We start from the raw sequence: 21,183 nt of genomic DNA on the forward strand, positions 1-21,183 counted from the left end.
TGAGCTTTGTCCATGGTAGACTGTGTCAGTGAGGACAGGACATCTGTTCCTGGGCCTCTGGGGTCAGGCTGGCGTGGCCCAATGGGCACGAGGCAGCCCCTCCCTCAGGGCTCTCCCTGTGAGGAGGCTAGGAGCGCTGCAAGGAGCCCGCTGAGAGCGCCTGGAACTTGGGGGGTAATTGGGTCATAAAAACGAACAGCGGGGATAGAACGAACCCTGTTCTGGCTCCTGTTTTTGGTCTGTGATTGCCAGGCAGCAAGTAGGAAGACTTAGCTGGAAGCATGTGTGTGTGTGTGTGTGTGGTGGGGAGAGGGTGTAGGGTATGAAAATGAATGATCATTTCATCTGGACTTGCTCTTATGCAGGATTCCCTCCCAAAGTCAGCTCTCAGAAAAATATTAAACTAGTGTGAAGTTGGCACCGACTTCTCTGCAAGCTGGCTCTAAAAGCTTTTCATTCCTGGATCAGAGCACACTGGCCGTGAGGGTAACAGGCTCCCAGAGTCTCCCGAGTCCTTGGAGAAGCCCTCAGGCCCAACCATCTCTGAACGTGGCTGTGTCTATAACCACCTGGAGCACTGAGAGAGACCCCCCCCCCCCCCATCCCAGACCTAGTGGATCACACTCTGGTTGGTTTGCAGTTGAAAAAGGTCTATTTTTAAGATGTGCCCGTGCAGTTCCTGAGCAGCTGGTCTAGCGCCCCTGCACATGGGCCACGTTAGCACGTGCAGCCAACCCTCCGGCCGTCCCTGGAGTCCCGGGAACATCCAGCCGTCTTTGCCGCACGGAGGGACGGGTCGAGGCTTCCTGAGGGGGTGGCCGCAGGCTCCCTTAGAAGCCTGGGTTTTGTTAGAACCCTGCAGCGTGTCCAGGAAGTCTCTCTACTGGGCAGCGGGGTGCTCCATCCCGGGCTTTCAAGTCTGTATGGTCTCCGAGGAGAATGACAAGTGCCTAGGCTGGTGCTTCAAGGGTGGAGGTGTCCCAGGTCAACCCCAGGCCCAGGGAGAAGTGAGACCCCCGTTCCTACGTCGCCTGTCATTTCCTGCCCCCCCCCCCCCCCCGCCCCAATCCTCGGCCACGGCAAGGAGGGCCACAGCAAGGAGGGCCACAGAGTTCTCTGTCCGTGAGACGGAGCAACCCTTGGGCCCAATTGTGCGGTGGTCTGAGCACAGGGAGGTGGTTCCACAGGAAGTGTCGTTGTTAGCGGAAAATGGCTTTTTTTTCATGGTAGACAGGGTGCTTTCTAAGAAGTAAGAGGAAGAGGTGTGGCCTGCTCTGCGGGCACTGCAGGAAGTGAAATTCACCACGGCTTTGGAACAGGGGTCACATCTGAGGCCCCTTCCTTAGGGAGGCTGTCTGTCTGGCTTTAGTGAAGGAATAGGAACTTTCCTGAGAGAGGGGTGGGGTTAATTGTAGGGAGCTGGTAGTCGTTTTTCTTTTTTGGTGTTAAATTATGTGTTTTTTTTTTCCCCCTTCCCCCTTGCTTTTTCCTCCTTTTCTTGACCCTCTTCCTTTCTCGTTTTTCCCATCTTCTCTTCCTGTTTCTTCCTTCCTTCTCCCCATCCCTCCCTTCTTTTTACACCTTCCATCTCTCCTCCCTCTTCCCCTTCTTTCCCTTCCTCGTCCCTGAAATCCATCTCCCCCCGCCCCCCTTGCTCCCGCAGGACGCTCTGAGCACTTTCAGGACGCCTTTGAGGGTTCCTTCTGGGACATGGGAAACCTCTCTCTCGCCCTCTACTCTGCCCTCTTCTCTTACTCAGGTTGGGACACCCTTAATTTTGTAACAGAAGAAATCCAAAACCCAGAAAGGTAAAGGCGGGCTCACCCTCCCACTCCCCAGCTCTCACTCCCAGCAGCTGCGGCTGCAGCAGCTGGTGGAGGGAAGGCCGCCCTCTCCCCTCCCCTGTCCCTCTGCCTCTCCTCCCGCCCCCTCCTCCTCCCGCTCAGAGGGTGAGGGGTTAGGATGGGGACGAGTGAAGGTAGGGAAGCTTGTGGCTCCTCACCCTCGTGGTCATCCTGGAGGAGATCAGGTTCTTCCTAAAGGAGAGGCCATTGACCTCGCTGGGGCTGAGGTGTTGGGGCCTTGCACCCTGGCACTGACCTTGAGGCCCGGGGAGCCAGAAGTTTATTCTGGGCAGCCAGGTACTCAGCCTGACCGCCGATCCCTAGAGGACATTGGTCCTTTTCTGGTGGGACTCATGGGTCCCAGTGTGGCAAGCATCAAATACTGATCATGAGCCCATGAGAGAAAGGTTTCTCTTCCTCTTCTCTCTAGAGAGCCCAGGGACTCATGGGATACATACCCATCCTAGGACATAACGGGGAAGAGGCACCTCAAAGGCCCAGAGGCCAGGGAACTGTTAAATGTCAGAAAGAAAGAAAGAAAGAAAAAGAAAATCCCCGGGACTTCTGACCCCAAGGAGAGGTTGGTTCTAGGTAGTCCTGTCTCACTTGTGCTGACAGAAATTTGCCCCTGGCCATCGGGATTTCTATGCCGATTGTGACGCTCATCTACATTCTGACCAACGTGGCCTATTACACGGTGCTGAGCATTTCAGACGTCCTAAACAGTGACGCCGTGGCCGTGGTGAGTCTCTGGGGAGCCCCCATTGCCCGTCACCCTATGACACCGAACGGTTCCATCTTTTCGCAGCCACCCCAGCTCTGCAGACGAGGAGGTGAGCGGGTCTCGGCCGGAGGGCGGGCTGCTCAGCGGTGACCGTGTTTGTCCCGACCGCCTAGGCAGGGAGCTTAGGAAACCCCGTCCTACGCTGAGTGCGCCTCTGTGTTCCGCCCCCAGACGTTTGCTGACCGGACATTTGGGATGTTCAGCTGGACCATCCCCATCGCTGTCGCCCTGTCCTGCTTCGGTGGCCTCAACGCGTCCATCCTTGCTTCATCAAGGTACTGTGTCCCTGCCTCGCTTGTCACACACTCCGTCCGCTGTCCTCTGAGGCTTTAGGTGGGCCCGTGAGAGCTCTTCTTTTCCTTCCTGCCTTTCTTAGAAAGACAGGGGGTGTGTGTGTGTGTGTGTGTGTGTGTGTGTGTGCGCACATCAGTGTGCATGCGTTTGCCTTTGTGCAAATGTTTGTGTGTGCCGGTAGCTCATGCTTTTATTTACTGAGTTGAGAGAGAAGGAAAGGAACATCCATTTGTTGTTCCATTTATTTTATGCATTCACTGGTTGATTCTTGTATGTGCCCTGACCTGGGATCAAACCCATGACCTTGGCGAATCAGGATGATGCTCTAACCAAGGACAGATTGATAGGAGGTGGGAGAGAAGAAGGTAATAGCTGTCAGGGACCAGCTTCTAGGCCCCTTGTGGGTTACGGTGCAGCCCCAGGATCCATTCCGTCAGTGAATGATTAGTGAGCACTGGCTGTGGGCCAGGTGCTGGGACAAGGTGACTCTTCCCCTCACTTCACAGGAAACACCGAGGCCCCCGGGGAGGCTCCTTCTCTCCTCTCTGTGCAGAGACTGGCCGTGCCGGGCTCACTCTGCTCCCTGGTGTCAAGGTTGCACACGTTCCTTCCTCGGCTCTGTGGTGCATCAGCTGGCCCTTCTCTTTGGTGGCTGTTCCCCCATTGGAGCCCTCTCTGCACAGGCTTCTTTCCTCTCCACTCACAGATGTCACCGACGAGCTCGTCCCTGCTCCCCTCTGCCTTCCTGGGCACATTTCTCGAGGGAATAGTGTGTATTTCACTGGTCATTTTTCTACCCATTACACTTTGGCTTCTAGTGCCTAAAACATGTTCTTATTAAGGGTGCCAGGGACCCCTCCTTAGCCTGCTTTCATCACGGTCCTTATCATACTGGAAGCACGAAGCAAGTGATGCTGATAGCCTTTTCTTTTTTATAATATATTTTATTGATTTTTACGGAGAGGAAGGGAGAGGGATAGAGAGTTAGAAGCATCTATGTGGTCATCTCTCGGAAGCTTTTTGTTCCCCAGGCCACCCCTCAGCCTCGTGCGGGCTGTGTACCGCATGATGACGCTGCCTGCCCTGCGTGCTGCTCATTTCTCTGCTGCTCCGTTTCCCAGTCAGTCGGGCTCTTTATGCGCAGAGAGGAAGCCTGGGTTGTCGCTTTGAGTCCAGGTTTGTTCTGGCCTACCACACGTCAGGAGCTCAGAGAAGATATGTGAGAACGCAGGTGTGGCTCAGTCGGCTGAGCGTGGTCCCATGCACCAAAAGGTTCGATTCCCGATCGGGCTTGATCCCAAGTAGGAGACATGCAGGAGGCAGCCAATGGATTTCTCTCTCTCTCTCTTTCTCTCTCTCTCTCTCCTTTCCTCTCGCTCTAAAAAATGAATAAAAACATTAAAAATAAAAGTCATTGTGCTAAGTATGACATTTATGGGATGGCAGAGTGAGGGTACCCCTGGCGGGATGGATTAGAGTGCCAGTGGGTGATGGCAGGGTGAAGCATTCATTGAGTGTCTGTGGGCGATGGTGGTCCTGGGTGACAGTGGGGGAGGGCATTTATGGATAACGGTTCGGTGCCCTGGTTGAAGGAGGTGGAGACATCTGTGGGTAAAGGGGGTAGGTCGGACTGGGCGTGCACAGAGAACATGGGGTGCTCCGGAGAGACTGCTCCCTGCTTTGTTCTGGAGCTCTGAGCCTCGTTTGTCGAGTGAGGAGTGTGGCCATGTGGCTGAGTACAAAGGATCTCACACATTTCTTGTGCCTCCAGGTTGTTCTTCGTGGGCTCCCGAGAGGGCCACCTCCCAGACCTTCTGTCCATGATCCACATCGAGCGTTTTACACCCATCCCTGCGTTACTGTTCAATGTAAGCTCTCCTGGGGGAGTGTGGGGACTGGGCATCTCTCTGTACTACTCCTGCTGATTTGATCCAAAACTGTTGGGTGGGCGGCATACTAACTTTCTTGAGATAGTTCTCGATCCTCTCAGTGTTTCTTCTTCTTAAAATTACTTTAAAATGTAAATGTAAAACATAGTCCTATTAGAGAAGGCAAATGCTATAAAAGGATATAAAAGTGAACTTGTAAGATTTCTCTGTTATTTTATGTCAGTGGCTTCTTCCTCTCCTTCTTCCAGCTCCTACTTTTAACAAGAAATATTAAATCATATTTAGAGGCCTGGCCAGTGTGGCTAAGTTGGTTGGGTGTTGTCCCATGTACCGAAAGGTTGCCATTTTGATTTCCTGTCAGGGCACATGCCTGGGTTGTGGGTTTGATCCCCAGTTGGGGCACATGCAAGAGGCAGCCAATCGATGTTTCTCTCTAGTGTCAATGTTTCTCTCTCTCCCCCTTCCTCGCTCTCTCTAAAGAAAAAAACATTAAAAAAAAAATCATATTTAGAAAAGCCAAATCAGTTAAACACCAACTACCTTAGGGACCTCTATTCATGTCATAGACATCATACATTCACATGCAGTAGATGGCAGTGAAGTGTTATATTCCAACAAAATTAGTAAATGATGGAAGTATTCTGACCGGTGGAAAGTTCTGAAGAAAGACCACCACTTTCTAATTTGGACTAAGATATTAATGAATAAAAGCTAACAGGGACCCTGAGGAAAAAAGGCCTTACTCCAAGATTTGAAAAACAGTTAATTTTTCTTGTTCTTAGGTCTTAAATGGTTTGTTTAAATTTTGGATTCCTCTGGAATTTATATTTTGATGTATGGGGTAAGGTGGGGATTCACTTAATTTTTTGCTCTCAAATAGTTAGCCAGCTATGCCAATATAACTTATGGAATAATCAATGTTTCCAGTTTTCAAGTTTTTATCATATAAAAATAGAAGGAAGTTGAAAGGGCTGCAGACTCTGAAGGGAGAGGTGCCTGTGGACGTCACTCTGGCACGCGAGGCTGGCTTCCTGGGCCTGCGGGTAGAGTGGGGATTGTAGGGGGCAGGCGGGGCTCTTCGGAGAGGTTCTGCCCCTCAGGACTGGCTTTCGCTGATCCGATCTGGGCTTCAAGCTTTGGGGCTAAGCTGTGTCTTTTGGGTCTGGGTTCAGCTCTTTGGTTTGGGGATCGGCTCTTCGGGGGTTAATAATAATAATAATAATAATAATAATAATAATAAAAAATATCTGTTTTTGGGGTACTTTATATATGCCAAGTATGATATGCCCCTTCAATGTATCATCTCAACTAATCCTCCCATCAGCAATAAGCTTCATTATTTAGTTTTATGTTGACTATCTGGGGGGAAAAAGAGGGTATTTTCCTCCTGGAATTTTATTTTATTTATTTTTTAAAAATATATTTTTATTGATTTTCCACAGAGAGGAAGGTAGAGGGATAGAGAGCTAGAGACGTCGATGAGAGAGAAACATCGATCAGCTAGCTGCCTCTTACACATCCCCTACTAGGGATGTGCCTGCAACCAAGGTACATGCCCCTGACCGGAATCGAACCCAGGACCCTTCAGTCCGCAGACCGATGCTCTATCCCAGGGGTCCTCAAACTTTTTAAAGTGGGGGCCAGATCACGGTCCCTCAGAGAGCTGGAGGGCCGGACTATATGAACTACTAATTCCTACTGTAACACCTCGGCTGCGCTCACTGCCCAAAAAACCTGGTGGGCAGGATCATACTCCTCTGCGGGCCGCATGTGGCCCGCGGGCCGTAGTTTGAAGACCCCTGCCTATCCACTGAGCCAAACCGGTTTCGGCTTTTTAAAAAAATTTTTTTTTAAGTGTTTTTTTATTTTTTATTTTTATTTATTTATTTATTTATTTATTTATTTATTAATATATTTTATTGATTTTTTTTTTTTGCCCCCCACCCTTCCTCCCACACATCCCCTCCCTCCCCAGAGTTTTGTGTCCATTGGTTGTACTTATATGCATGTATAAAAGTCCTTCGGTTTAAAATTTTATTATTATTATTTTTAAGATATTTTATTGATTTTTAGAGAGAAAGGGAGAGAGAGAAACATGATGCAGCAAACGAAACATTGATCAGCTGCCTCCTGCATGCCCCCAGTTGGGGATCAGGGATGGAGAGGCAACCCGGGCCTGTGAGCCCTGACCAGGAATGGAACCGGGAACCTTTTGGTGCACAGTTTGACACCCAACCAACCGAGCCACACTGGCCAGGGCTCTGATCTGCGTTTCTAAGGTGCCAGGACAGGCATTTGCCCATCGTATGCCAAGTAGTCAGGACCCATGTGTGAAGACCTGGAGGGCACCTTGTGGTTCGTGTTGAGGTTGGTGGGTTGAGGTGAGGAGGGCCGCACTGTCTGCCATCAGAAGGGCAAAGGAGGCCGAGTGGAGGACAGGCCTCTGGAGGAAGAGGGAGAGATGCCGCCATGAAGATTACCGTGGAGAATGGGCCTTTCTGGCGGCAGGGGGTCACTGGAGAGAGCCAGAGGTAATCTGGTGGAGCTAAGCCAGCAGTCAGCAGTTCTGGTGGGGTCCCTGGTGGTGACCTTGCCCTCTCCTGCTCCCTCCCTCCCTCCCCATGCAGTGCACAATGTCACTGATCTACCTCACTGTGGAGGATGTTTTCCTGCTCATCAACTACTTCAGCTTCAGCTACTGGTTTTTTGTGGGCCTCTCTGTTGCTGGACAGCTCTACCTTCGCTGGAAGGAGCCCGATCGGCCCCGGCCTCTCAAGGTCAGTGGCTCTGGGCAGCCTAGGAGGGTGGGCCCTCTCTCAAAGCTGCCTTCTTTTCCATACCCCCCCTCCCCCATCCCGCATTACCTGATATCTCACCCCCTTCATTTCAGCTGAGCCTGTTTTTCCCCATCGTGTTCTGCATATGCTCCTTGTTTCTGGTGATTGTGCCCCTCTTTGGTGACACCATCAATTCCTTCATTGGCATTGGGATCTCCCTCTCCGGAATCCCCGTCTACTTCCTGGGCGTTTACCTGCCAGAATCCCGGAGGCCACACTTTGTCCGGAATATCCTGGGTGAGCTGCTCTTTGCCCATTGCCATTGCGTGTGTTTGTGAGTGTGTGTGTGTGTGTGTATGTATGTGTTCACAGGTGCATGGGAGAGATGAGCGTGGTAGCTGGCTGCCTCCAAACTAGTGATGTGCCAGAGGCCATGAGACCTGACTGCCCCATGACTTCTTCCCTTTTGATCTTGATATGATCATTCTATCTTTAGAGACCTATTTTGGGGTTAAAACATTACCTCTTATAAGTGCAATCTAAGTGTCAAGACTCTGGTTGGGCTCAGGACTGGGGATGCTGAGGCTGGTTGGGGTGAGGGGCAAAGCTTGGCACAGGGTATCCAAGGGGGAGATGAGCAGGGAGCCACAGACGTGCTCTCAACAGCCTTGTGGTGTTCAGATCGGGGCTGTAGCTGAATGTCCGTTTACTAAGTTCTCTTCTTTTTCCATTTAGCTGCTATCACCAAAGTCACCCAGAAGATTTGCTTTTGCGTCCTGACTGAGCTAGATGTAGCTGAAGAGACAAAGGTCGAGAGGAAAACTGACTAGAGGCCAGAGGTGAAGTCCCCTGAGGCCTGGAAGGCTTTATGTGTGGCCGCAGTCACCAAAGGCCAGATGACAAGACTGTGGACCCAGCCCTCTTGTACTCAAGGAGCCTGTTGGCACACATTATGTAAGGGGGTTGAGGGCTGATGGCCTTCTCAGGTAATCACTCTCGTTGGTAAGCTATGGAAGACGACGGAGTGTGGGGCCAGTCTAACTGTGGGCACGGGGGGAGGGCTGGGGAATGGTGGTTGAGTTTTGTTCCTGCTGGGTGGTGTAGCCCTCACAGGCACTTGGTGAGTTGCACAGGGAAAAGAGGGAGTGCTAGCTAGGTTAGCCGTGGCTGGTGGATTCTAAACTTGGTACTTGAGGTTTGGACCAGGAGTCTCTACAAAGGAGCTGCTTTAATGACAAGTTTTCCTCTGACCAGGTCCAGGCACCTGACTTTAGAGGCTGGAAATGCTACCATTTCTCTCTCTGGTTCGAAATCCTTCCCTGGGGGAAATGGTTGTACTCCATTATTTATTTATATTATTTAATCCAGAACACCAATTCTAGATGAATTCTGGTATTCATCTACAGCAGTGTTTCCCAACCTTCTCTCATGATGAGAATCACCTGGTGGAGTTGTTAAAACACAGATTCCTGAATCCCAACTAAGAAGTGCTAAACTAGAATTTTTGGGAACATATAGGTAAAATTGTATACTTAACTAGTGCTCTAAGACAGATTTTATATACAGAGCACTAAGTTAGGTATGCAATTTTACCTATATGTTCTCAAAAATTCTAGTTTAGCACTTCTTAGTTGGGATTCAGGAATCTGTGTTTTAACAACTCCACCAGGTGATTCTCATCATGAGAGAAGGTTGGGAAACACTGATCTACAGGATGCAATAGGTTGTTTATAAATGCAAAATACCCAAAGCTGAGCCCCTCTGTCCTCAGAGGTGTTTCTACGTGGTGGTGGGTCAGACTCTGACTGCAGATTTTTTTTTGGTTTGGTTTTAGCACAATCTTCATATTGAGTGTTACCTGCAAAGATTTTTTGATTTTTTTTTTAAAGATTCTTTTTACTCATGTGCCGATTACACTTTAGTATATAGACAGGTCACATTACAAGCACCTGGTTCAGGTTCAGCAAGGACACATGAACAAATCCATGAGCCAGAAATCTGGCACTATTGTTGTTTTGAAGGATAATCCTTTATTTTCCTTAAGAGCTTGTCTGTATTCTAGATGATAAAGTAAACCTCTGGGTTTGTGGTACGAACTTTAAGATAGAAACTTATCGTTCAGGTAGATCACCTGAATTCTTTCAGCTGTTAATGTCTCATGGAATCACGCCACCAAATAGCTTGTTCCACTCGCTGACGGTAGGTGTCGCAAGCCCTCCTAGGTGCTAGACGTGTTAATTTTTCTTCTGAAAACCTCACACCAGACTGCATCCTCTTGTCCCCAACACCAGGCTTTGTTTACACTGAGCCGCCTTGGTGTGGATCACCGGGACAATGCACTCCTCTCCTGCCTGCCTCCTGGGCCGAGGTCTGGTGGGGCTTCAGTCTCAGGAAGACCTTGGTACTCGTGGGAACTTTTTTCCCATGGAGACAGTGAAGACTCTGGGGAAAAAGCTGCTTTAACCCGTCTGGCTCCTCAGCAGACTGCACGATTGGAAATAACCAATTCTGGTGCTCAGGCTGCTCTTTATCACCCAGGCCAGCCAGAGCACGATTGGCCCAGTGGACACTCCTTCACGGGCAGCTTGGCCGCACAGGACTGTACAACTCTCCTAGGATAACCTCAGACCCAATCATCCTGGGCCCAGAACCTGCTGGCTTGGCACACGCTGTAGGCTTCTTGCCCTTACATTTTGGAATTGACCAATGGTAAAGACGAGAAGTATGAGGCAATATCCCTTTCTATTTTTCTCCACTAAACTGGCTCATCTCAGACAAGGGCGTAACCTTGGTCATACCTGCTCAATAAAAACAATTTAAGGGAGCATGCTCACAATTGCTTTTGGTTCAGGGCAAGCGTCTGTGAGAACATAGGGGGCCATTCCTACTATCTTGGGATGGGGATTTGCACCGCAAATTCGTGTCTACAGCAGGGAGTCCATACAAAGGGCAACTTGCCTAGACTATGTACATGTGACTCTTGTCTGAGCCACGCTGGCACCTGCCCCAGGGATCCTTCAGACTAACCCTTTAAGTGCAGTGCACTTGCCTTGAGGACCCCTGAGGCAGGCTTTGGCTTCCTCCATTCACGCAAATGACCAGCTCATCCCAGGAACTTGCTGTTTCCCAATGGCTCCTGGGAAAACAAGGGCCTCAATACTCCGGGAGCCCTAACACTGACTTAGTGAGCCATGTCATCCTCCTCCACCATCAGTGGATGGTGACCGCATTCTTCCCCTCTGTGCTGCGTACAGACTTCCTAGAAACCCTCCTGTGGGAGAGAAGCCAGACTTCCTCCACTCAAGCTTTGTGGCGGAATTAATTTCCACGAGGTTTTTCTTTATCAGCCTCATTTCTCCTGGTATGCTAATCCCTTTTAGATGGGGTACAGTTTGTGAAGTTGTTAAGCCCTTTAATGTTGGCAAACTTTAATGAGCACATAAATAGCAATGAACACATTATACTGGTACAGAGTGTTCTTTAATCCTTCGTTTACGCCTATAGACTACTGTAAGATTACTAATTTTGATGTACATTGAAGCTGCTGCCTCTTACTTGTGACAATGAATTGTATCTTTGTAGATAGGTGGGAAACCAATAGTCTGTTGGTTTTATAGCCACAAGAGAAGAGCTCGAGTACACACACACATAGAATTTAATCATTTTGCCAGGTTTAACAACTCTGTGTAAATAGGAACCAATGTAGGTAAAGACTTGCAAAATAATGGCTTTAGGCAGGATGGGAAAGTAGGTGCTTATGAAATCTTAAAAGATGTGGGAAGACACATCCCTGTGTACTTCACCTTCCCATGTGATAGTGAGTCTGCCATGGGGCAAGAGAGCACGTCTTAAGAAGAAGGTTCTGGGTACTGATTGACCTATACCTGCGCTGTCCAGCACAGCAGCTTCTAACCATATGTAGCTAGTCAAATGAAATAAAATCGAAAATTCCTCAGTCACACTAATCACATTAAAAGTGCTCAGCCACATGTGGCTAGTGGCTACTACTGCACAGTGAATGTTACATTAGATGACTAAATGCCAACTCAGTCTGAGTTAAGGCATCAGTGCTTTGGAAGGGGTAGGGGCAGAGATGTAAATTCTGGGGAAGAAATTTTGTCTTATTGAGTTTTTGGTGAGTGCTGTAAACAGTTAAACATTTCATGTGTTTTCCTAATTTGCTTTAAGTCCTTTGTGTCTCAGGTCAGTTCTGAAACTTTCATCTCACTATTCCCCGATTTTTGGTGGGGGGCAGGAAGGGGAGAGGGAGCACAATGGAGAACATATATTCAGATTGAAAGGTTTGAAAGGAATTACTTGTTCCCATATTTAAAGCGTTTTGCTAAAAATACAGAGTATCGCATTCACACATACCCTGTTCCTTGGTACCACCGCTAATGAAAGAGCAATCTTTACGATCATCATCATTGGAAACAGGGATGTAGAGACATCTGTTAACCAAACCCCTCAGAGCTCAGGCAGATTCTTCCTCTCCTACTGGCTATTACTACTCAGTGTTTACTGCTACAAGAGACCCACTGTAGCCCTTCTAGATTCTCATGTCAAAAAGAATCAGGCTTTTACTGGAGTGGGTGGCCTGGTGGTATGGGAAAATTGAACCTAAGTTCTCATAAAACAGCCTCTCCTCCACTTACTGGCTTTAGTGTAGGAGAAGAGCAGGCAAATATCTAGGCCAGAAAGCTTCATTTTATCTTGTTTTTGTTTTGATTTTTGTTTTTTCCCCCCTAGACTGTAGCTACTTGAATGAGGCAAAGGGCACTACTAGTAGTGGAAAAGAGACACTCCTTCAGCACGTTTTCACTGGTATGATGGTGCTGTCGGACATGCTTTTTCCTTCCGTGTGTTATGCCAGGAAACCCATTACCAGGGTGTCTGATGCTGCAGTCAGAGCCCCCAAGGGCCTATGCTAGAACCTCTCGGCCGTCACAGGATCCTCAGTCCGAGTCCAAGTCTCGAGGGCTGTCATAGCCAAACTCCTTCTGCACGTCCGAAGGGTATTTGCTCCCCTCCTGTGGTCTGCGATCGTCTCCTTCCTCTTCACTGAGGCTGTGGTATTCATCAGAGCCTGGAATGAGATAACAGGAATGGACTCCACCTGCATGATTTTTTTGGGGCGACTGTGGGCTCCTTCCCATCTCAAAAAGGTCCGGGTTTTTTTAAATAAATTTTTATTGATTTTTAGAGATGGGGGAAGGGAAAAGGATAGAGAGATAGTAACATTAATGAGAGAGGAAGTCATTGATTGGCTGCCTCCTGAACAGCCACCACTGGGGATTGAGCCCGCAACTCAGGCATGTGCTCTGGGAGTCAAACCAGTGACCTCTTGATTCCTGAGTCAATGCTCCACTGCTGAGCTAAACCAACTGGGCTGGTTTTGTTTGGTTGGTTGTTTTTATCTTGGTTCACTACTTAAAAATACTTGTTCAATAAAGAGAATTCAGGGGAGCAATTTGAAAAGATCTCATACCTACCATTTAAACCAAGTCTTTTAACATTGGAATATTTTGTCATTTCTCCCCTAAGTATAGATTTTTTTTTTAATATATAATAGTTGTAGTCATATTGTAAATATAATGTTGAACCTTGCCCCTTTGAATATATTACGGGCACTTTCCCAACAGAATATTTTATAGTTTGATATAATTGTTCCTCCATTAACAGACACAAAGAAATTCTTTTTGTTGGCACTTAAAACTTCTCCAATACTTTGTTAGACCGAAGCAGGGAGACACTGAGCTAGGTGTTTCACTTAATCTCAACATGTTGGTGCAATATTCTCATTTTCTGGAGGGAAAATGAGGCTCAATAAGATGAAGTTACTTGCCCAAGATCCACAGCTAGGCAATGACAGAAATAAGGATTTGAACCCATATCTGTCTGATATTACACTCTAGTAACCACCCCCTGGAAACACTGGTCTGTGGGTCTCCTATTGCTCAACAGCTTATGATTGAGCTGCAGAAGCTCAATGGAGAAGGAAAGCTAGCTAGGATGGATCTGTCTTCTGTATGCATGCCTCAGTCTTAGATCCCAGCAGTCCCTCAACATCCAAGGTTGTCACCCACTTACCTCTGGAGTCATCACCGTCATTGCTCTCCTCCTCTGGGTACTCATTGCGCCAATTATTCTCACTATTCTCATCATCTTCATCCTCATAAATGTCCTCTAGTTGTTGTTCATCATTCACCTGCATATCTCAACACACATGAATATAAGTCAAAACATCTAAGGTTATGCTCTGGGCGAAACTATCATCAGACTAACTTGGAGAGGGTACACTTAGGCTACAAGTGGGAGATAAAGACCCTATTCCACTTACAAGTCCAACTCCAAGGATCACATTGCTGGTGGGATAGATTAAACTCCACTAAAAAGGAATACCCCAAATGGGGAGGAGAAAGAGCTCTGAGCAGGTGATGGTAATGACCTTTAAACTGTCAGAGGGATTATATGGATCATGGGTTATGCCAAATCTCAGAACCAAAACCCAAGTTTAAGGGGTGCAGGATGGCAAAAGGAGGGCCTATGCATGGTGCAAGGTGGGGGCCTGATTCAGATTACGGTGGTAAAGTAGGTGTGGAGTAGCGCGCTTTTCTCATAAGAGTGTGACAAGAGTGTGACAAGTACCGCTTAACTTCTTTATTTTTACATTTTATTTTTAAAAATGCTTTTATTGATTTTAGAGAGCGGGGGGGGGGGGGGGGGAGACAGAGAGAGAGAGAGAGAGAGAGAGAGAGAGAGAGAGAGAGAGAGAGAGAGAGAGAGAGACACACACACGCATTGATTGGTTGCCTCCCATATGCATCCCAACCGGGGATGAACTCATAACCTTGGTATGTGCCCTGACCACCTGACCAGGAATCGAACTGGTGACCTTTTGGTGCACGGGATGATGCTCAACCAACTGAGCCACATTGGCCAGGCACTCATTAATCATTTTAGAATTTGCTTTAAGAATAATGATTGTCAGGAAATTAGTAGTTTTTTGTTTTTGGTTTTTTTTTTTAAATGAAAGTTACCTTTCTTAATCCATGATTTTCTGCAAAATAAGATACAATTAAAAAGGTTTTGTTCTCGTTTTAAAATTCCTGGTTTTATTTTGTCTGTATTTTATTATAAGCTTTCATACATTTCCTCCTCAGAATGGGTAGATATAAAAAATAAAGATGTTGCCCAGCTGATGTGGCTCAGTAGTTGAACACTGGCCCATGAAACAAGAGGTCACTGGTTAGATTCCCAGTCAAGGCACATGCTAATTTGGGGGCATGCAGAAGATAGCTGGTCCATATTTCTCTCTCACTGATATTTCTAGCTCTTCCTCTCCCTCTCCCTCTAAAAACCAGTAAAAACATTAAAAACAACGAAGATGTTGCAGACCTTATAAAAGAATCATTAAGAGCAAAGGTTATAAATATGGGCTCTCCCAAAGTTCCCTGCAGTAAAGCCAGGTTCCTAGAAGGCATTTAGAATAAATTTTTCCTTTTAAGTAAGAACAAGAAGAACTAAGAACCATGTTAACGAGGTTTAGATTCCAGGGAGGCAAAGTACCCTGACTAGAGAATCACTTAGGTTGCCTCATGCCCCTCATCCCCATAGGTCCCCTTACCAGCTCCCACTCCTTGCTGTAGGGCTTCACAGAGATGATATTCTCAATCCATCCTGGAGTGGCCGTCTCCAAGTAGTAAATGTCATACACATAGTCATCCTTCTGTTCCTTCTGCTGCCCGGCACTTGGTCCATCCTCGGATATAGTCAACCGCTCACGGATCATCTCTACAGAATTGCAAAGTATCACATCTGGGTCAGCTACCTGTGAAGAGAACAGCAGATAAAATGGATGTTCAAAGAAAAGGAACCTAAGAGTTGGATGAAGGAAGCCTCCCTACAGTTCTCTGTTAAGATTCAGCAGTTTTATCCCCACGGCCTATTTAATTAGCGATGAGATTAAAAAATGAGGTATTTCTCAAAAAAGTGATGTGTAGTTCTTTTGAGATAGAAACTTATAAGACAGATTCCTCTTTTGTGCTCGGCTGATGCAAGAGCACGTGTGCAGACCTGCATGTGAAGCCTGGCCCGAGGAGAGGCGAGGGCCAGCAGAGCTCTGAGTCTTCCCCTAGGTCTTCCTGAGCTCCTTGGTATGATGTTCTCCCTGTGGGGATCTGCAGGCCCATAGGAGCACCTCCATAGCTGACTCCTAAGTGGGTCTGCATTTTGTGTGGCCTTCAACAGGGAACCTAAGGACGATTCCTGGGCTATGATGACTACTATCAGCCATCACCCACCACTTGACTTGCCCAAACTGACATCCTGCTTTTAATCACAACCAGGAATGGATTCCCCTATAATCCTTTTCTTGCTAGAAAAAATAGCTTCAAGATAGATCGACCCAGATTGGAACTGGCCAAGGTAAGATATACTCTAGCTTCAATAGGCAGTTTGTATAGTCAATTTCTCAGACATAATTTTAGTCTCTATGTACAACACTGCAATGAATGTGAATTTTCCTACATTTGAAAATGGAGATTAAAGTACTCAGGGTTTTTGTGAGGATTAAATGAGCTAAATAATATATAACAAGAAAAAAAAAAAGAATATATAACAAGTACTTAGACAATACTTGATGTATAGTAATTAGTAAACAAACAGCTTTTGTTAATACCATAGCTGTTTGCTTCTGCTGAATTATTTCCCCAGGATAAATCCCAGGGATGAAATTACTAGATAAAATGAACCAAACTGTTTCACCTTTTCAGATATCCTATTAAGTAGTACCTTATGCCCTAACCAGTTTGGCTCAATGGATAGAGCGTCGGCCTGCAGACTTGAGTCCCAGGTTTAATTCCGGTCAAGGGCACATACCCAGTAGGGAGTGGGCAGGAGGCAGCTGATCGGTGTTTCTTTCTCATCGATGTTTCTAATTCTCTATCCCTCTTCCTCTCTGTAAAAAAGCCAATAAAATATATATATTTTTAAAAAGTAGTATGTTATTTGCTTAAAACTTAAATTTCTAGAATTTTGGGTGGCTTTAGAGTCCAAACAATAAAAATAAATTTAAATAGTTTTAAAATAGGCCCTAAGCTATTGTTAGCCATGCTGTTTTCCAAAAGACTGGCATCAATTTTAAGTACTATAGCCATGTACTATTTTAATCACAGCTTTGCCAGCAGTGCTGTCGACAACCTTTCTTCTGCTAGTTTTAGTAGGCATAAAAACATCAATTTTACTTTCAGCTTAAATTCATATTTAAAATTTTTTTTTTGTAAAATATATTTATATTGATTTCAGAGAAGAAGGGAGAGGGAGAGAGGAGGGAGATAGAAACATCAGTGATGAGAGAGAATCATTGATCAGTTGCTTCCTGCACACCCCACACTGGGGACTGAGCCCACAACCCAGGCGTGGGCTCTGACCAGGAATTGAACTGTGACTTCCTAGTTCTTAGGCTGACACGACCACTGGGCCCCACTGGCCCAGATAAATTAATGTTTTAAAAATAACTGCAAACATTTTTGCTATGTTTATAAGTTTGTATTGCGTTGGGTTGGGAAAATTTGTTTTCACAACCTTCAGTTTACTAGTTTTTCTTATAAAATTGAGCTATTTAATCGATCCCACCGAACATTAGTATACTTTTAAACATTATTTGTTAACTCATGAATCAGTCTTGAATTAGTTTTGGTAACAGATGTGGCTATCAATATCACGCTCAAGGTGCTATCCAGGTATACTAGCACCATGACTAAATATGTTTTGCCTGATGTATTTTGAATTAAAATTTCATTTTTTACACTTAAGGAACTATTAAAAGGAGTGAAAACATTTTAAATGTTTACTAAGAGGGGGAATGCCTTAGGTTGAGAGTTTTCTATTTCTATGATATTACTGCATGCAGACTTTGTTGTTTTCTTTTGAAGATACTAAACATATTAAATGTAATGTAGTAGAAAGAACACTGGATTAAGTGTGCATTTAGACCTGACTCTGCTTCAGACTTGATATGGTACCCAAGACGAGCCTTTAACATCCCTCTGATGAGTTTGCCCGTCTGCGCTATCTTTTCCTTGTCCAAGTCCTCCATTAGTACCCTATTCAGGATGAAAAGGCAATGGGTCTTGGAAGTTCCTTACAGGGTCCAGTAGATCCTTCCCCCAGATTCCTTATTACTATTCTCTCCAAGTTCACTGGGCTCCAGGCACACTGACTTTGAAAACATCAGACAAACTTGGTATGAAAGCCTTTGTGCTTGTAAATCCTCAGCCTGGAATGCCCCTCCCCAAGAATCCACATTCACCTTTAAGTCTTCACTCAAATGTCACTCCCCCCCCACCCCGCAGTGTGACCTCTGAAATGGAACCACTCTTTTCCTGCGCACCCCCACCTTCCCTCTTACAGCCCACATCACTATCTGTCAGTGAATTTACTTGTTTTTCTCCATCTGAATGTTAGGTTCACTGCTATACCCACAGAACCCCAGAACAATGCTTGTCACATAGTGGGCACTCAGTAAATACTTGTTGAAGAGAGACCCTAATCTGTAAAATCGAGACTATCAAGCCGGAGGGATCGTCTATTAATAAAAGGTGAAGCCATGTGCATCTCAACTATGTGCAGACTCTGCGCCCAGATTCCTGGCACCACTTGTCCGGAGAAGCCCAGCTCTCCTCCGCGGAGCGTGTACTCACTTTGTAGGAGTCGGCGGCGGCAGCAGAGGCCTCGGGGTCTCCTTCTTCGTGGACCAGATCCAACAGCTGGAAGCGTGCGTCACCGTCGGCTTCTGGGTTTCCCAGCACGTCCTCGGGCTCCAGGTCATCCAAAGGAATGTCCACGGATCGGCGGCTACAGACTACCCTGTAGCGACCCTCCTGCTGGATCTTCCGAGTAGACGCGCGGATGTCGTGGCGGATACGCTGATGGGTGCCCCAGGGTGGGGGCAGAGCGACCCGCAGGAATGGATGGACCGGCTCCTCCTGGAGGGCAATAGGGATGGGGAACCGGCGTAAGCAGGGGTTCGTGTAGGGGTCAGGGATACAATTCCATCCCGGCTGCACCCTCAGGGCCCCTCCACTCACGCTCCATCCCCGCCCGATACCTGGGAGCACACGGTAGCCACCAACTGGAAGATGTTCTTCTCTGGTGCTTTCTCCAGAACCTCGGGGGGCGTGTCTTGGGCCTCCGACTCCACGGCATCGCTCCGGAGGCGTTTACAAGCGAGGACCAGAGCCTCGGCAGGCTCCTCGCCGCGTTTCCGCTTCACGCGGAGTACAGCCGTACGACGACGAGCCTCCATAGCACTGTCGCGAAGCAGTATGGGAACAACGCGTAGGGTGCGACCGGAAAGACTTTCGGTTCTACTTCCGGGTCCCGCCCCCGGCACGCTCAGCTGTCCGTAGGAAGTTCCGCCCCCCTCACGCCGGCCGCGGGAACGTGGCCGTGGCGGCGGCGGAAGTGAACGAGCGGCACGCACGGCCGGTGAGGCGCTGAGCATGTTGGGTAGGTGGGGTCGCATTGGAGTCCGGGATGCAGCCCGCATCCTCTTCCCTGTGGCGGGGCCTGGCGTGGGCGGAGAAAGGTTCTCGGACGGCGCGGTACGCAGTTCTGCGGGACCTGCGAGAACCTTTCTATAGAGTCCGCGTGGGGCGGCTCAGAGCGCCCGGGCCGGCGGAAGAGCGGGGTGTCAGGCGGGCCCCGGCTCTCTGCCGCCCTCTCTGGTGATGGCCGTTTGCTGGGCCCGTAGGGGAAGAAGCATCTCTGCGATGAGCTGGTTGACAGGACGTACCTGGAATCTTCCCCTCAGCGACGGAGCGTGGCGTGGTGGCTGCCAGTCCCTCCTTGTAAACGTCCACATTCGTTGACAGCTCTTGGCGAATGAGGAGGGGGGTCAGGCTATCTCCTGAGTCTGGAGTGTGGTCTTTTGGGGGAGGGACACGCCATAATAATAGGTGAAGAAATTTATCCGGAGAAGGTGTATGTGGAGAGGTTACAGGACGTGGTTCCCTACTTAAGTACTCATTTTAGGTGACTAGGAAACCAGTGACTTCCCCACAGTTTTGAAAAGACTCTGTGATCCCAGTCGTAGCCTCAGCAACATCACAGACAGAAAGGGACTGCCACAGGATAAGGGTTTCTAGACCCTCCACAATGTGGACCCACCAACTTGTGTGACTCTGCTCAGTTTCACTTAAGCAGGACTGATTGGCCCACTGTGCATGACAGTCTAAGCTTCCTAAGGTGGTGAAGTGCCCTCTCCCCACGCCCACCTAAGTCCTACCCATCTTTGTGTGTGTGTGTGTGTGTGTGTGTGTGTGTGTGTACATTCTCACAGGAGGATATTTTCCCATTGATTTTTTTTTTTTTTTTTTTTTTTTTAAGACTGAGAGAGAGAAATGGAGGGAGGGGGGAGAGAAGAGGGGGAGAGAGGCGATACATGGATTGGCCATCTTTCGCTAGGCCCTGCTGGATTGGTTTGAACCTAAAACTGAGTTATGTGCCCTTGTCTGGGAATTGAACCTACAGCGACACTGCTCTCCGCAGGCCAACACTCTAACCACTACGCCAAACCCGCCAGGGCCCTACCTATCTTTTAAGCTTTCCCTGAACATTCACTGAAATGTGGTAATTTCTTTCCTCTACAGCATGTGTTGGACACAGTTTTCTAAAGCACATTACAGACTCTGGTAGTTGTAGACACTGTCTTTTAAAAAGAATAGCACGTGAGATGTACAGAGCTGGTTATCACAGTAGTTTGCAAACTAGATTGCAAACCATTGCTGAGTTATGAAGTCAGCTCAGTGGATCATGGTCTATTAAAAAATAAAACGAAAACAGGATAAAATATATGAGGGCCTTGCCCATAGCAAGACGAAATATGTATCGTTTTGTGAAACTTAGTTATGTTTGTGTTTGTATTGTGTCTCCGTGTAAAATATATTACTTACTGAGGTCAGGTGGTTTGAGAGCACCTGGATTAGAAAGTAGGTATTCTGGGGTTTTGGAAGTAAAGTTTTGCTGAAAGACAGATTGGCTACTTTGAACCAAACTAGTGATCACCTGAGTCTTCAGAACCAAGCTAGCGATCACCTGTTTCCCATCCTCTTGTATAAGAATTCGGTATTTACTTAGTTTTTGATAATTTCAAGAAAAAGCCAAAAACTCTGGCCAATAAAATGTCTGAGAGGACCTCCTTCACCAAAAATTAATCAGGTTTCCTGAAGATGGATCAGTGTTTAACAAGAATGAAGGGGAATGTGGAACACTTGCTGTTTCTGAATGTAAGAGGGAGGGGACGCCCATTCCTGCTGAGAAGTGCCTTCACACTTTAAGCTGTGGTGTTCTTGTCTCTCAGAAATAAATATCTTTGAGTGAAAAGGCCATACAAGACATTTTATCTGTCTGGTAACATTTTTTTTTGGAAACATTTTTTTTTCTAAATATATTTTATTGATTTTTTACAGAGAGGAAGAGAGAGAGATAGAGAGTTAGAAACATCGATGAGAGAATCATCGATTAGCTGCCTCTTGCACCTCCCCTACTGGGGATGTGCCCGCAACCAAGGTACATGCCCTTGACTGCAATAG

At 47.3% G+C, this 21,183-nt stretch overlaps 4 protein-coding genes across 8 annotated transcripts in view; 2 read left to right on the forward strand and 2 right to left on the reverse strand.

Annotated features, from left to right (window-relative positions):
• Window positions 1-11,762, forward strand: part of SLC7A6 (solute carrier family 7 member 6) — a 33,408-nt gene extending 21,646 nt beyond the window's left edge. The window contains exons 4-11 of one of the 2 annotated variants that reach the window (XM_084861080.1): window positions 1,664-1,808; window positions 2,463-2,586; window positions 2,800-2,903; window positions 4,694-4,790; window positions 7,439-7,588; window positions 7,702-7,885; window positions 8,324-8,996; window positions 9,302-11,762. In XM_084861080.1, the coding sequence (XP_084717206.1) occupies window positions 1,664-1,808; window positions 2,463-2,586; window positions 2,800-2,903; window positions 4,694-4,790; window positions 7,439-7,588; window positions 7,702-7,885; window positions 8,324-8,418 (899 nt within the window). In that variant the 3' untranslated portion in view covers window positions 8,419-8,996; window positions 9,302-11,762. The remainder of the gene's footprint in view (window positions 1-1,663; window positions 1,809-2,462; window positions 2,587-2,799; window positions 2,904-4,693; window positions 4,791-7,438; window positions 7,589-7,701; window positions 7,886-8,323; window positions 8,997-9,301) is intronic. The other variant, XM_084861081.1, reaches the window with a different exon arrangement.
• LOC311610140 (dipeptidase 2-like) overlaps window positions 1-21,183 on the reverse strand; it is a 564,319-nt gene that overhangs the window by 201,047 nt on the left and 342,089 nt on the right. The gene's annotated exons all lie outside the window — the stretch shown is intronic.
• On the reverse strand, window positions 9,477-18,896 carry SLC7A6OS (solute carrier family 7 member 6 opposite strand; the record flags this gene model as incomplete). 2 transcript variants are annotated; one of them, XM_084861139.1, is made up of 5 exons in its annotated part: window positions 9,477-12,674; window positions 13,679-13,796; window positions 15,216-15,419; window positions 18,292-18,576; window positions 18,699-18,896. In XM_084861139.1, 5 exons carry the CDS (start codon window positions 18,894-18,896, stop codon window positions 12,544-12,546), a joined length of 936 nt encoding a protein of 311 aa, XP_084717265.1. In that variant the 3' UTR covers window positions 9,477-12,543. The 2 variants fall into 2 exon arrangements, with proteins under 2 accessions (XP_084717265.1, XP_084717264.1); XM_084861138.1 differs by having other exon boundaries at window positions 15,216-15,415; window positions 18,288-18,576.
• PRMT7 (protein arginine methyltransferase 7) overlaps window positions 18,930-21,183 on the forward strand; it is a 32,526-nt gene continuing 30,272 nt past the window's right edge. Inside the window, exon 1 of one of the 3 annotated variants that reach the window (XM_084861043.1) lies at window positions 18,930-19,078. The gene's annotated coding sequence lies outside the window, so the exon portion shown is untranslated. The other 2 variants (XM_084861042.1, XM_084861044.1) reach the window with 2 other exon arrangements.

This window comes from Pipistrellus hanaki (assembly GCF_964339955.1).
Source record: "Pipistrellus hanaki genome assembly, chromosome: 15".
NCBI lineage: Eukaryota > Metazoa > Chordata > Mammalia > Chiroptera > Vespertilionidae > Pipistrellus > Pipistrellus hanaki.